The sequence below is a fragment of the Peromyscus leucopus genome, chromosome 20 (assembly GCF_004664715.2).
Source record: "Peromyscus leucopus breed LL Stock chromosome 20, UCI_PerLeu_2.1, whole genome shotgun sequence".
NCBI lineage: Eukaryota > Metazoa > Chordata > Mammalia > Rodentia > Cricetidae > Peromyscus > Peromyscus leucopus.
In genome coordinates, this window is record NC_051080.1 from 36,167,157 (window position 1) to 36,183,135 (window position 15,979).

A 15,979-nucleotide genomic window follows, 5' to 3' on the forward strand; every position below is an offset into this window, starting at 1 on the left:
TGAGCCTGGATCTGTCACTGCCCTTCCAGCTCTTCAGTCCTGACATGGGACACACTTTCATGCCTCACAGATATGGCAAGGAAGAAACATGTCTGAACAAGGCAGTGGCCCACAAAGGCAGCAGCCTAGCCCACTTGCCCGTCACATGCAAGTACAGGTCAGGATGTTGGTGGCCCACAGATGTTGCCAAGCTAGGCTACCTGGGCATCCTCTCAGGAGGGCTTCAGGAGAGACCTCAGCCTGGGTGGCCACCAGGCTTCTCTGTGGGGGCCGCTGTGCCCAATGGCCATATCACCATCGCCCCCTTGTCCACGCGAGGCACAATTTTTCATGCACTGCCTTGCTAACTCTCAGCACCTCCAAAGTCAGACAGCAGGACCCCCAGCCATGGTCGAAGAAATCAAGGCCACCAGCCAGTGAGCAGCAGGGCAGTGGTAGGACCTCAACTGTCCGTTGGCATGTCTGCCCCCTGCACCCTTGTGAGACTTGTTGCCAGGTGCCTCTGTCAGCCTCTCAGGAGTCTCCTCTGGACCTACCCTGCCCCTCACCCGCCGACTCTGCCCACCTCGGCATTCTTGGCCCAGTGCAGGGGGCTGGCTCCATAGCGAGGATCCTTGCTGTGGATCTGGTTGCTGTCTATGCTGATGATCATTTCAGCACACCTGGGAGAGAGAGAGCCGCAGGACAGTGAGGGGCACCACAGCAGCCAGGACTTCCGCTTCTGCTATGGTGGGGGAGGAGGAGCTGGCCTGCCGATGGCAATGTAAATCAACAGAACTCTGTTAAACTCCAGACTGACACACAGCAAATGAAATGAGCAACAAGGTGAAAGGACAACCTATATGCCGGGGTGAAAAGTGAAAACTAAGGGGAAGTGTGGTTGGGATGACATTTGCAACCCCAACACTCAGGATGCTAAGGCCGGAGGATTCCAAATTACAGGCCAGGCTGGACTACATAGCATAGGGTGTGTGGGGGTGGGGCACAGAATGATTCAGCAGGTAAAAATGCTTGCTGCTATGCCTGAGGACCTGAGTTCAATTCCTGGGATACACATGAACAAATAAATAAATGTAAGACAACAGCAACAATAACTTTTCCCCCCCAGAGACAGGGTTTCTCTGTGTAGCTTTGGAGCCTGTCCTGGAACTCACTTTGTAGACCAGGCTGGCCTCAGACTCACAGAGATCCACCTGCCTCTGCCTCCCGAGTACTGGGATTAAAGGTGTGTGCTACCACTGCCCGGCTCAACAATAACTTTTAAAAAGCAAGCCATGGGGCTGGAAAGCTGGCTCAGAGCTCAAGAACACTGGCTGCTGTTCTTCAGAGGACCTGGGTTAGATTCCCAGCACCCATGTGGTGGCTCACAACAGTAATTCTCATTTCATGGTATCTGAGGCCCTCTTCTGGCCTCTGTGGGCACTGCATCCACAGTGGTGCAGAGACATATAAGAAAGCAAAACATTCACATACATAAAATAAAATATGTTTATTTTTTAAACATAAATAAGTTATGTTTAAAAAATAAAAATGCTTATTAAAAAATAAACATTTTTTAAGCAAATCATTTATCAGGTATGGCCTGGAATGTTACGGGTAGCTTACAGCCAGGTTGGGAAGTCTCTGCCATGGTTTATCTGCTAATAGTGACATTCTTAGTTTGGGGTTGGTTGGAAGCTAGTGGTCTGCTAAGAGTTTTACCTGATAGACACAGAGAAGGGCATGAAGCTGTTAAGGGGACTAAAGAACATCCAAAATGTCATCAAGTGTGGTGACACATGACTAATCTCAGCACAGGGAAGGCAGAGACAGGAGGGTCAGGAATTCAAGGGTGGCCTGGTTTGGTTTTGTTGTTTGTTTTGTTTTTTTAAGATTGCCCAAGAGAACTCGGCTTTGGATCTCAGAATTCTGCCTGCACAATCAAGACACTCTATTCCATTACACAGCCTCGTAGAATCCCCAACATAGGCAAGGCTTTCCCTGCCCTGGGAACTTCACTTTATAGACCCAAATAGACATTTCCCCAAAGAAGATATAAAAATGGCCAGTGGGTCTATGGCAAGCTGTTCAGCCTCAGTGGTCAACAGGGAAATGCAAATCAAAACCACTGAGATCCCATCTCTTAGCTGTGAGGAGTTATTACCAAAACATAATTGGACACGATGCTGGCGAGGGTGTGAGAGAGAGAGCACTCCCACACTGAGCAGAGGATCTCCATCGTGGAGACTCACAGAGATTAAATAGTTCACTACTGGATGATTAGTAGATCAATGAAAAAAATCCAGAAGAAAAAATTCTTGGAACTAAATGAAGAACACAACACAAAACCTCTGGGACACATTAAAGGCAGTCTCAGGAGGAAAGTTTATAGTTCTAAGTGCTTACATTGAAAAATCAGAAAGAGCACTAATAAATCACTCAATGATACAACTCAAGAACTTGAAAAACAAGCAAGCTAAACCTAAATCGAGTGGGTGGCAAGAAACAGTAAAAATGAGAGCAGAAAAATAAACTAGAGACAAAGAAAACAACACAGAGTCCCCACGCTCCAGTCTCTGCACAGAGGTCTCCCTTAGACTGTGACTCCAGACACACCGAGGATGACGGGGGGGAGGGGGGGGATGGGGACGGGGGACGGGGGGACACACCAAGGAGGGGTCCCACAGGCAGTGACCAGCTATTGCACAGTGCCTGAGGCAGGTGGGCAGCCTGTGTCCCCGGTGTCACTCACGACCTGTCACTATCCACCTGTCTGCTTCCCACCTCTGCACTACAGGACACTGGAGTCCAGCACCGTGAGGGAGGCTGGAGTCAGTCCTGCTCCATGGCCAGGCCTCCTCTCATTCGTTTCTCAAGTCAGTGCTTAGCACAGGAGCCAGGACGAAGGCCAGCCGACCCCATTCATTCACTCACTCCAGACCTTGTTCTGGCTGGGCATCATTTCCCAGGAAGATACCACTTTGGTTCTCCTCCAACACAAACGGAGAACTTCTTGGGACCTGAGAACTTGTAGGGTTTATGGGAAAGCGAGAGAGTGGTCTTGGACCCCTAAGACAAGAGCCTGGTACCTGCCTCCTGCAGCGCTGTGAGCTGGGAAGAGGCAATGCACTAGACACACCGGGCCTTGGACAGCCAGGGCTAGCATCCCTGGCCGTTGGCACACAGGAGCTGAGAGCTGCAGACCCTCCACGCCTCAGGGTTGCAGCAGACTTGAGAACTGGCACGTAAGCACAGGGGAGGAAAGGCTCGTGGTCAGGAAACTGGGTGCGTTAGTGCAAAACTACAGGGTCTCTTCCTTGTGCGGCAGTTTGTGGACTCGGGTGTCCAGCTCCCACATAAGAGCATCAAGCGCTTTCTTGAGGCCGGTACCCTTGGCTGGTTACCTGATGAGGCTGGAAGAACCTGCAGGGGAGTGGGGTCATGTGATGGCGAGGCTTACCCCTTCTGGGAGAACTTCATGGCTGTGTGGATGGGGAAGCCACCGGGTCCCATGATGTTGCAGCGGGCGTTGCAGAGCAGCAGGACGCGCACCATCTCCTGCTTGCCCATCTGGCAGGCCAGGTGCAGCGGGGTCAGTCCCTGGTTGTTGACCTGGTTCAGGCCGGCCGAGGCGTTCTTTCCTAGGAGCTGACAGGACAAGACAGGGAAGCCACCTGGCACTGCCCTCTCTAGCATTCCAGGGGCCATCTTCCTCTGGACACCAAAAGGGAAGGGACACTTGACTCCACGAGGACGAAGAGGAGCCACAGTAATGAATGGTGCTCTGGAGAAGATAAGACAGCCTAGACTACACAGTGAGTTCCAGGCCAGTCTGAGCTACAGGAGACTGTATAAAAAGAACAAAAGGAACCTTCAGTTTTCTAGGTGGAACAGTTCTTGCTTCCCAGCGGATGTCCTTCTGTCCTGACTAGTCCTGTCTAGAGTCCTGTGAGAGGAGAGGCCTCAGCTGAGGAGTGGTCTGGGTCTTGTCAGCCTGTGGGCATGCCTGTGAGGGACTGTCTTGATTATTAATTAATTGATGTAGGAGGGCCCAGCCCACTGTGGGTGGTACCATCTTCAGGCAGGTGATCTTCCACCTTGCTAGGCCAAGCATGAGGAGCCAGTAAGCAAGCCAGTGAGCAGCAGTCCTTCATGGTTCCTACTTGAGTTCTGGCTTGAGTTCCTGCCTTGACTTTCCTAATGACAGATTGTGGTCGGAATGTTCTGTTACAGCAAGAGAAAGGTCATCGGGACACTGTTGGTCCTGCTGAGTATCTTTCTGCTTGCAGGTATTATGTTTTCAATAAAGAATTCAACGTGGCCTAGTGGTAGAATGCTTACCTGGCATGCACAAGGTTCTGAATCCAATCCCTGCTACCGCCCGCCCCTTCCTGCCCACCCAAAAATCCTAACGTACTTGAATCTTTCGTATGGATTAGTCATTTTGCAAAGAACCTGCACATACCCTCCCATGTACTTTGTTCTATGGGATCCACTCTGGTGCCATGGCTGGCCTGGAACTGCCTTGGCATCCTAGTCAGCTGGGATTACATTCTGTATACCCCCATAGTACTTGTGATCATCCCTAGATGACTCCTATAACCTAATACAATGGAAATACTAAATGAATAGTTGGTTTTTTTGGTTTGGTTTGGTTTTTTTGAGATAAGGTTTCTCTATGTAACACCCTTAGCTGTCCTGGAACTCACTCTATAGACCAGGTTGGCCTCAAACTCACAGAGATCTGCCCACCTCTGATTAAAGGTGCCAGGCTTGACGAGCAGTTGTTTATGCTGTGGCTTTTAGGAAATAACAATGAGGAAAAATTGTCTGTACACATACGTAATTTTCCTCCAGATATGAAACCCACCCACAGACACCAAGAGTGACTGTGCTATTGGGAAGCTGGAAGGATTCTGTCCTCCCGTTTGGGGCTCAATGTCATCTCCCTGGTGTTAGTTATGACCACTGGGTACAGCTGAGACACAAGGAAGGCTGGAGACCCAGGAGGGCAAGGAGCTGGCAACCTGGGGGAAGCCTAGGCCAGCCTGCCCCATCCTCAGGTTGGTGGCCCTCAATGGCCACATTTCTTGCTTCTGCTGAGCCTTAGTTTCTTGTATGAGGAAAAGGCCACAGTACTCCAACCCAGGAGGGCATTTTGAGAACTGACTAGAACACATGATGCAGGAACAAGCCAGCGACAGTCAGGGAAGAGGTGCGATGGTGCATGCCCACTGGCCAGGCACACCGTCGCTCCTCCTCCAGGCAGTACTAGGAATGCCTTCCCTTGGACTGCTATGCATGAGACACAGATCTGTGTTTTCTAGAACAATCCAGGTGCCAAGCAGAGAGGATAGAACCTGCAGACTGGCCTGCTTATTCTAGACAATAAAACACAAGCTCAGATCTGTCTTTCCTTTCAACTTAACAGTGGCTTCTCATCACACCAGCTCATCTACTTAACCACGACTATGGTTCAGTGGGCAAGCATACTGGCTGCTCTTCCAGAGGGCACAGGTTTGAATCCACACCCACAGAGCAGCTCACAGCATCTGTGACTTCAGCCTCAGGAGATTCATCACCCTCTTCTGGCCTGAGGGCACTGCACACATGGTGTGCACAGGCCTGCATACAGGCAAAGCATCTATACACACAAAAATGCATTGAAAAACACTTAAAACATCATCTGTCCTGGTACTTAAGGAATTGACAGGAGTGCCCCTGGCACAAATGCCCATAGGTGCTGGGCAGTCGGCTTGGTTTGAGTACCCATAAATTGGTCAAGTCCCAGTGTACCTTGTGCCCTCCAGTCAGGGGCTGACCTGATGCAGCCAGCCCAGCAGCTGGCTCTGGGCAGCTACTGAGCTCCATGCCTGACTGGAGTTTCCAGAGTTCAGCTCACTGAGTTGGAGAACTCCCAAGGCTAAAGATATGTCTCCCTCTAGTGTCACGGGGGTGGGGACGGTGGGGGGTGGTGGTGATGAAGGAACTTAAGCCTCAAGCATCAAGGATGGATGAATGAGAAGCCTCAGAGGGACCCATGAACCTAAGGCCCCAAAGCAAGTTTCCAGCACAAGGAGGTGCTTGGCTGCGGCCCACCACCCAGCACTCACCTGCAGCACCTGGGAATTTTCCCCTTGTACCGCGTAATGGAAGGCGGTCTCTCCTTTGTTGTCAGTGACGTCCATCTGGGCGTGGCAGTACTGTACCAGCTCCACCAGGATCTCACTGTCACCCTTGCGGCAGGCCAGATGTAACGGGGTGCAGCCCTCCTCATTCTCCGTGCTGTTGGCGCAGCTGTTGGGGTTGGGGGGGCAGCGACAGGTAAGTGATGAGATGGGGACCCCGAAGGCAAGGTGCTGAGAAGCCCAACTGCAGAAGCAGGACCCAGGCTAAATTTGGGGGTTCTGGGGTGACTCTAGCCCAGCTCAGCCTGAGCCACTGCATCGTGTCTGTTGAGCTGTGCCAGGCTGCGGTGCATTCTGCTCACCCGTGGGGAGAGGTACCCCTGGGCTACGCCAGCACGAGGTGGTAAGGGATGGCACAGAAAAGGGTCACATGATACAGAAACTGGTTGAACCTCTGTACTTCAGGAGCTCTGTGAGATGGGACACCATGGTGCCCAAGCTCATCCCTGGGAGCTGGAGAGCTCAGAGAGGGTTTTGGTTTTGGTTTTGAAATAAGGTCTTACTCTGTAGACCAGGCTGGCCTCAAGCTCACAGAGATCTACTTGCCTCTGCCTCCCAAGTGCTGGGACTAAAGGCGTGTGTCACCATGTCCCACTTGGTGAGGTTTCAGCTAGAACCCAGGCATTGAACCGAGAAGTATTGGGCGGCCAGCCAGTAACTTGCAAGGGCATCCAAGGTGACCTCTTCAGGGAATTTGCTGACATAGCCTTGACTAAATGGATATAAAACAGGCCATCCAAGCTTCCAGGAAAACGGCAGGGCTTGGGAAGGAGACTATGATCTGAGCCCCTGTTAAGCCCTCTCCTGCTGAAAAGCTGTGCCCTGGTCCCAGAGCCTCTCTTTGAGACGCCAGAGTAGCTGGAGAGCTCGGTGTCTGCCTTTCCTTCTGATTTGAATCGGGGTTCTCAGTTATCAGCCAGGGCGGTGCTGTTCCTCTCTACTCAAGCCATGGAAAGAAGAGAGCACTCGAGCATGCTGCGTGTGTGCTCCACAGGGCTGAGTGCCATCCAACGCCACACTCCAGCGGCCCCAGCCCCCATGCAGGACGCATACCCAGGATCGGCTGCCCACCTGATGATGCGGCTGTGATGGAAGCACTCCCGAATGCCCAGCTCCACCGCCAGGTGCGTCACCGTCCAGCTGGGGTGGTTGCGGATGAGGTCAGACAGGTGCTGCAGCACCTCCGTGTGCAGGACCTGCACGGAGCTCTCGTAGAAGGGGGGCAGCTGGGAAGAGTACTGCTGGAAGTTCAGCAGGGCGTCGGCCTCCGACTCCAGTTGGAAGAGACTGCCGCCGAGGAAGAGAGGCCACGGGGTGAGTCATGGGCACAGAGGCTGGGCCAGCTGAGGGGCAGTGCCCAGCATAAACAGACCGTAGTAAATCCCGCAAACAAGCCACCCTGTGCCCCAGGCTGCAGTGGGCTCTCCTTGCTCCAACCACTCTCAAAAGTGGAGTTTACTTAGGACTTCATTGTGCTTGAAGTCTCTCATCTGGTGATTTTACGCCTTATTTAATGAAAGCTATGTCGTATTCTCCTCTAATTTGATTGTCACAACCAGGAGCCTCAGTCTCAAACTCTGGCTCTTGGTATGTGGTCAGAATTAAGTAAGTGGTACCTAGATGGCCAGCCACAGAATACCATGTGAGGTGTGGCTCATCATCTGTGCAGTGGATAATATACAGCCATTAAAATGGTTTAATGTCCTAGGGAGGGGCTGGAAAATAACCCCGTGGGTAAAGGCATCCACTTCCAAGTCTAACAATCTGGGTTTAATCCCAGGGACCCACATGGAAGAAGGAAGCAGACTTCCAAAAGTTGCCCTCTGACCTCCACTGTACACTATGACATCACCTCCACAGTACACTATGGCATCACCTCCACTGCACACTATGACATCACCTCCACTGTACACTATGACATCACCTCCACTGTACACTATGACATCACCTCCACTGTACACTATGACATCACCTCCACTGCACACTATGACATCACCTCCACTGCACACTATGACATCACCTCCACTGTACACTATGACATCACCTCCACTGCACACTATGACATCACCTCCACTCCACACTATGACATCACCTCCACTCCACACTGACATCACCTCCACTCCACACTATGACATCACCTCCACACCACACTGTGACATCATCTCCACTCCACACTATGACATCACCTCCACTCCACACTATGACATCACCTCCACTCCACACTATGACATCACCTCCACTGCACGCTATGACATCACCTCCACTCCACACTGACATCACCTCCACTCTATACTATGACATCACCTCCACTGCACACTATGACATCACCTCCACTCCACACTATGACATCACCTCCACTCCACACTGACATCACCTCCACTCCACACTATGACATCACCTCCACACCACACTGTGACATCACCCCCACTCCACACTATGACATCACCTCCACTCCACACTATGACATCACCTCCACTCCACACTATGACATCACCTCCACTGCACGCTATGACATCACCTCCACTCCACACTGACATCACCTCCACTCTATACTATGACATCACCTCCACTGCACACTATGACATCACCTCCACTCTACACTATGACATCACCTCCATTCCACACTATGACATCACCTCCACTGCACACTATGACATCACCTCCACTGTACACTATGACATCACCTCCACTGTACACTATGACATCACCTCCACTGTACACTATGACATCACCTCCACTGCACACTATGACATCACCTCCACTCCACACTGTGACATCACCTCCAGTCCACACTATGACATCACCTCCACTCTATACTATGACATCACCTCCACTGCACGCTATGACATCACCTCCACTGCACACTATGACATCACCTCCACTCTATACTATGACATCACCTCCACTGCACACTATGACATCACCTCCACTGCACACTATGACATCACCTCCACTGCACACTATGACACTGAGCTCTGCTCAGATCCCAGACTTTTGGGATAAATGAACCAGTACTGTTTTGGGCCACTGCTTTCTGGGGTGCTTTGTTACACAGCAATAACTAACTGGCGACGAGACACTGTTCAACACAAGACAGCAGAGACTGACAAGGGCACAGCTGCAAGGAGGTGAGTAAACGGCAGAAGGTAACCAGTGTGACAGCTGGCCTGTCAACACGGAAGCCAAGGACAACACAGTGACAGCTCCACAGAGCCAAAGGAAAATAAATCTTGGGAGAAGAGTCGGCACAGCAAACCCCCAGACAAACAAAGAACAACCCGAGGAGGCTGGAGAGATGGCTTAGCCTTAAAGAGTCCTTTGTGGCCAGGCAGTGGTGGCTCACGCCTTTAATCCCAGCACTTGGGAGGCAGAGGCAGGGGGATCTCTGTGAGTTCAAGGCCAGCCTGGGCTACCAAGTGAGTCCCAGGAAAGGCGCAAAGCTACACAGAGAAACCCTGTCTCGAAAAACCAAAAAACGAAAGAGTCCTTTGTGTTCTTGAAGAGGACCAGAGTTCAGTTCCCAGCATCCATGTAGGGTGGATCACAAATGCCTGTAACTCCAGCTCTGTGGGAAGGCGATACCATCTTTTGGTCTCTAGAGGTGTACACACACACACACAATTAAAAAGTAATAACTGAGCATGGGGGCACACATCTTTAATCCCAGCACTCAGGAGGCAGAGCCAGGCAGATCTCTGTGAGTTCGAGGCCAGCCTGGTCTACAGAGTGAGTTCCAGGACAGCCAGAGCTACACAGTGAGACCCTATCTTGAAAAAACAAACAAAGGCATAACAAGACAAAACAAGAAAGATCTTCTTAAGGGAAGGGGAATTCATTTGCATAGTACTGAAAAATGCCTCCCCAGGGTGAGGCTTAGGAACAGAGTGCTCAGCTGAGGGACTGCATCAAACACCCATTTATCTCCCCTGGGGGGCCCCTACTGGCCTGCAGAATGCTGCCTTCTTGCTGTGTTCTCATGTAGCAGCAGACAGACATCATCTTTTGTGTCTCTTCTAATGAGGGAACTAATGTCCTTTGTGGGGGCTCCACCATCATGATCTAATCACATCTCAAGACCTCACTTCCTAATACTATCCCACTGGGGACTGGATTTCAATACACGAAGCGGGAGGGGCACAAACATTCAATTCACAGAAGAAATATTTAGCAGAGAGGGCTTTGCAGGGGGTGGAGGAGAACAGTGCTGGGAGGAGGGTGTGATGCGGCCTGGGAGCCAACAGCCTCAGAAGCACAGACAGATGGAGCATCTACAGTGGCCCAGGGAGGGCCAAGCAAAAGCTTCAGAGGTGGGCCGGAGGCAGGCAGGCAGGTGGCTGGAGCTGTCTTCAGGCGGCTCATTTCACAAAGGCCCAGAGAAGTACTAGCTGAGACAGGCGTGGATGGCCATGGAGGAGGGTCAGGGGAGGTGGCTCATGTGAGGGTAAACCCAGGAGGTCCAGAGACGCACAGAAAGGCTGTGCACCCAACACAGGCTCCCCTGCAGCTACAGGGAGATGTGAGCCTGACACAGCATCGGAAGATGGAGAAGTGTGGTCAGCTGGTACCTAGTCTGTCAGTCACTTTGGCCAAGATCAGAGAGCAGGCAATACAGGAGGGGGTGAGAAGTGGGCAGAGGGAGGGGACCAGAAGGACCTGTCACCCACAGCTTCAGCCCTCTGAAGGTCTAGAACAGCCTTCTCCCCTTCTCTGGGACAAAGTCATCCCTCTTCTGGAGGAGCTCTGGCGGCTTGGCCAGCAACAGCAAAGGACTGCTTCCTGTGTCCCTATGGTTCCCCGGGCTCTACGTCTGTCAAAACACAGCTCCTTAAGGTGTTAGCAGGCCTGTGTACTTGTGGCTTCCTTCACCAGCCTGCATATTCCTTAAAAATCACAGACCATGTGAGTCATCTCACAGGGCTGACTGGCCCCAGGCCCAGGGCTCCTGTGAACAGGTGGATGATGGGATAGCCAGGCAGAAGAGTAAGCAGAGAGAGCATTGGTAACACACACACACACACACACACACACACACACACACACACACACACACACCCTGCCTCAACATCAGACAGCCCAGCTCCATCAGACCCTGAAATGGAGCCTTAGCTCTGCAGACTCTCCCCTTTTCCCCACTCTGTCTTGCCCTGAAGTCCTGCCCTAGCCTTCTAGGGCCAAGAAGTCCCAACATGCCTAGTGCCAGCCCTTACATACCCGCTGTCCAAACTCTGATCCTACACAGTCACGGACTGTTGATCCAGTGGAAGGCCACCCCAGTGGGTCTTCTCAGCTTCCCGATCCTTCCTTCTTCCCACTATCTACAGGAGTGAAGACTCCGGAAAGGCCCCACTGTTTTCTCCTCCTGGCCCCTCCCTCCAGTAATACATCTTTTAGGCAGAGCTCCAAAGAGGCCACATCCATTCGGCCCCGAAAGCTGAGGACGAAGGGAAAGAAAGGAGAGTTGATGGCCCTGACCATCGCCTACCGGTAGCCGCTCTGTGGGCTCCTAGGGCTGACCAGGATGCAGTCCCAGGTGCGATTGGAAACGTTATGGAAGAGGATCAGCTGCCCTTCCTCTCGAATACGGTCACTCGAGGCATAGTCAGCCACGGACACCTCCTTCACCCGGAACGGGTTTGAGAACAGGTTGGTGACACTGCTGAGGGTGTTGACAAGGCGCCCGAAGAACTGCATCCTCCGTGGGGCAGGTGGGGGCCCGGCCTGCCCCCTGGCTCTGGAAGAAGATAAGGTCTCTGGTCAGGTGGACGCAGTCTCTCATGCCCACCTCACTGGTGTCCTGCACGGGCACTCCATCATCCCTACCAGCTCTGTGCCCTGATTCTGGACCAGTAGGAACCTGAAGAGGAGAGAAATGGCCCTGAGTGGAACAACAGGTCTGATGGAAAGTTCCAGAACCCTCAGGCCAGGCCAAGGACCACTCTGACAGAGGATTGGTGCCGACAGTAAGAATAGTGGGCATGAATGTGCTGTCTGTGGCAAGAAAGGCCTGGCCAAGTGGACAGCTTATCACCTCACAAGTCAAAGATGGCATTCTAGAGATGCCTGGCAAAGCCTGGCATGGGCATGCCAATTCTACAAGCAAAACCCAGGGCCCCTCACCACACACACCAGACTGCACCACACCTCTAGGAAGGGAGCGGGGAGTGACCGTTCCTCTGCACCCTGACCCTGGTTTCACACAGAGCTCTGAAAGCAGCCAGAGATGGGTCTCCTTCAACACAGGAACAGCTACATGTGTTCGCCCCACCTGGAATCCCAGCTCTCGGGAGGCAATGCAGGTGGCCAGCCTGGGCTCCACAGCACATCCCAGACCAGTTTCGACTGTATAGTAAGACCCTGTCTTGACAAATCAAAGTAGCAGGGGCTGGAGAGATGGCTCAGAGGTTAGGAGCACTGGGCTGCTCTTCCAGAGGATCTGGATGTGGTTCCCAGCACCCACATGGCAGCTCACAACCATCTGAAACTCCAGTTCCAGGGGATCTGGCGCCCTCTTCTGCCTCCACAGATACCAGGTATTCACATGGTACAGAAATACACGCAGGCAAAATAAACAAATATACATAAAATAAAAATAAATAAATCTTAAAAACACAAGGCTTGATAAAATACTAAGAAAAATTTACATGAGCTCACTTATATGTGGGACTAAATTCAAATAAAAAATAGAATGATGGCTCCTGGGTCAGGAACTAGAACAATATAGATCAAAGGTCACAGCTGGGCATTGTGGAATATTCCTTTACACTGTGTGAATATATATCACTGTGATTGGTTTAATAAAGAAGCTGACTGACCGATAGCTGAACAGGGTAAGATGATGGGAGAATTTCCACAGAGTTACAGCCAGTGTGACTCTGGAGTGTTGCACCCAGCTTTGATCTACCCTTTGTAATTGCTAACTTTTGTCTCCATACCTCCTGTTGGAAGTCTGATCTGAAAGTTTTCCTAGGGGATCAAAGCCTATGCAAACTTGGTTAGGGACAACCCAGAACACTGTGGTATTCCTTTACTGAGAATTTGCATTTGGCATTGTCCCTTTGGGGAGATTTTGGTATAGGAATTGACTTGCTAAAGGTGGGAATTGTATAATAATAAAAGGGCCCTTTGCTAAACTAGAGTGGTTCAGTCTGGAGAGATAAATCCACCTTGCAGCTGGGAAAGGTGCCTGCTGGTCTTGATTCCACGGACCTGCATGAACCTACATCCACACCCAATATATAACAACAATAAGGTCAGGCAGGAGAGCCAAACTGAGAATGCTGGGAGGAAGAAGGGCAGAGTCAGGGTCCTCAGCAGGCGCAGAGAGAAGCAAGATGAGCCTGCCATACTGAGAAAAGGTACAGAGCCACATGGCAAAGTTCAAATAAGAAATATAGGTTAATTTAAATGTAAGAGTTAGCTATTAACAAGTCTGAGCTATTGGCCCAGCATTTACAGTTAATATTAAATTTCTGAGTGATTATTTGGGAGTGACTGCCAGCACAGGAAAACACTGCCTACAGGGTGTGGTGGCACAGGCCTTTAGTCTCAGCACTTGGGAGGCAGAGGCAGGTGGATCTCAGTGAGTTTAAGGCCAGCCTGGTCTACATAGCGAGTTCCAGAACAGCCGGGGCTACAAAGAGAGACTCGTTAAAAAAAGAAAGAAAGAAAGAAAGGAAGGAAGGAAGGAAGGAAGGAAGGAAGGAAGGAAGGAAGGAAGGAAGGAAGGAAGGAAGGAAGGAAGAAAGAAAAGTTCAAAGAGCACAAAATAGCAGATATGGAGGATGAATGGGTCTGGACAGACAACATGAGGTTATGATTCTGCCAGGGTGACAAGGTGGCTTGTCACATTAAGGCACTTGCAGCCAAGCCTGACAACCTATGTTGATCCTTCAGACTCACAGGTAGAAGGAAAGAACAGACTTACATTGTCCTCTGGCCTCCACATATGCAACATAACACACACACACACACACACACACACACACACACACACACACAGACAAATGAATACATAAACATAAAAGTGCATGTGTGTGTGTGTGTGTGTGTGTGTGTGTGTGTGTGTGTGTGTGTATAAGACAGTGGCTGGAACAACTGTGCTATACCACCTACATCCTTCCATCATGTGGGTTCCAAGAATCAAACTCAAGTTGTCAGGCTTAGCAGCAAATGCCTTTACCCACTGAGGTATTTTGCTGGCTCCCCAACACTTTTCAAGAAAAAAAAAAAGTCTTACAAGGCATGACGGCTCATACTTAGGATCCCAGTCCATGGGAAGCTAAAGCTGTTGGATCACCGTGGGTTCAAGGCCAGTCTGATCTCACGGTGAGCTCTGGACAGAATAGACTACCAAATGACACTTTGTCTCAAGTAACAACAAAAATCTCTCCTGTTACACCCCTGTGTGTAGTTCTGTGTGTGGTATTGGTGTATGTGCATGTTCAGTTCCATATGCATGTGTGTGTGAGTGTGGATGTGCGCGGGCGCCAGAGGTTAACCTCCTGTCCCATTCCCCAGGAGCCATGGCCTTCTTTTTCAGACAAGGTCTCTCATTGGCTCCTGGGGTTAACCAGTTAGGATGGTTGGCATGCAAGTTCCAGGACCTCTCCAGCTCCAGAACTGCAAGCACACGCCACCACTGGGGATCGAACTCAGGTCCTCATGCTTGTGAGGTGGCCACTTTACCGACTGAACCATCTCCCCAGCATATTCTAAGGGACTGTCATGTTGGGCATGCCCGAGGCCTCCCTGGGTCCCATCCTGGAAATCTACACATGCTCATCATTCCGCACAGCCACCCTCCAACACAGTTGTCCTCACTTTACATAGGAGGACACCAAGGATCAGCAAGGTGGAGTGACATGCCCAAAGCCACACAGCTGACAGGGAGAGGCATGACTGCTGCGTCCCTCTGTGAGCAGCTCCAAGGTCTCTCCACCCCTGCAAAGAAGGTCTCTCACTCCTACAGAGAAGGTCTCTCACCCCTGCAGAGAAGGTCTCTCACCCCTGCAGAGAAGGTCTCTCACCCCTACAAAGGTCTCTCACTCCTGCAGAGAAGGTTTCTCACCCCTACAGAGAAGGTTTCTCACCCCTGCAGAGAAGGTCTCTCACTCCTGCAGAGAAGGTCTCTCACCCCTACAGAGAAGTCTCTCACTGCAGAGAAGGTCTCTCACCCCTGCAGAGAAGGTCTCTCACCCCTGCAGAGAAGGTCTCTCACCCTGCAGAGAAGGTCTCTCACCCCTACAGAGAAGGTCTCTCACCCCTACAAAGGTCTCTCACTCCTGCAGAGAAGGTCTCTCACCCCTACAGAGAAGGTCTCTCACCCCTGCAGAGAAGGTCTCTCACCCCTGCAGAGAAGGTCTCTCACCCCTACAGAGAAGTCTCTCACCCTACAAAGGTCTCTCACTCCTGCAGAGAAGGTCTCTCACCCCTACAGAGAAGGTTTCTCACCCCTGCAGAGAAGGTCTCTCACTCCTGCAGAGAAGGTCTCTCACCCCTACAGAGAAGGTCTCTCACCCCTGCAGAGAAGGTCTCTCACCCCTACAAAGGTCTCTCACTCCTGCAGAGAAGGTCTCTCACCCCTACAGAGAAGGTCTCTCACCCCTACAAAGGTCTCTCACTCCTGCAGAGAAGGTCTCTCACCCCTACAGAGAAGGTCTCTCACCCCTGCAGAGAAGGTCTCTCACCCCTGCAGAGAAGGTCTCTCACCCCTACAAAGAAGGTCTCTCACCCCTACAAAGGTCTCTCACTCCTGCAGAGAAGGTCTCTCACCCCTACAGAGAAGGTCTCTCACCCCTACAGAGGTTTCTCAC

General features: G+C 51.4%; 1 protein-coding gene across 6 annotated transcripts in view; it reads right to left on the reverse strand.

Annotated features, from left to right (window-relative positions):
• The window catches only part of Pla2g6 (phospholipase A2 group VI), a 42,266-nt gene that overhangs the window by 19,897 nt on the left and 6,390 nt on the right, over nt 1-15,979 (reverse strand). For all 6 annotated transcript variants that reach the window (XM_028871137.2, XM_028871139.2, XM_028871138.2 and 3 more), the window contains 5 exons: nt 11,650-11,898; nt 7,239-7,454; nt 6,093-6,276; nt 3,440-3,627; nt 566-662 (listed from right to left, as the gene is read on the reverse strand). In XM_028871137.2, the coding sequence (XP_028726970.1) occupies nt 566-662; nt 3,440-3,627; nt 6,093-6,276; nt 7,239-7,454; nt 11,650-11,858 (894 nt within the window). In that variant the 5' untranslated portion in view covers nt 11,859-11,898. The remainder of the gene's footprint in view (nt 1-565; nt 663-3,439; nt 3,628-6,092; nt 6,277-7,238; nt 7,455-11,649; nt 11,899-15,979) is intronic.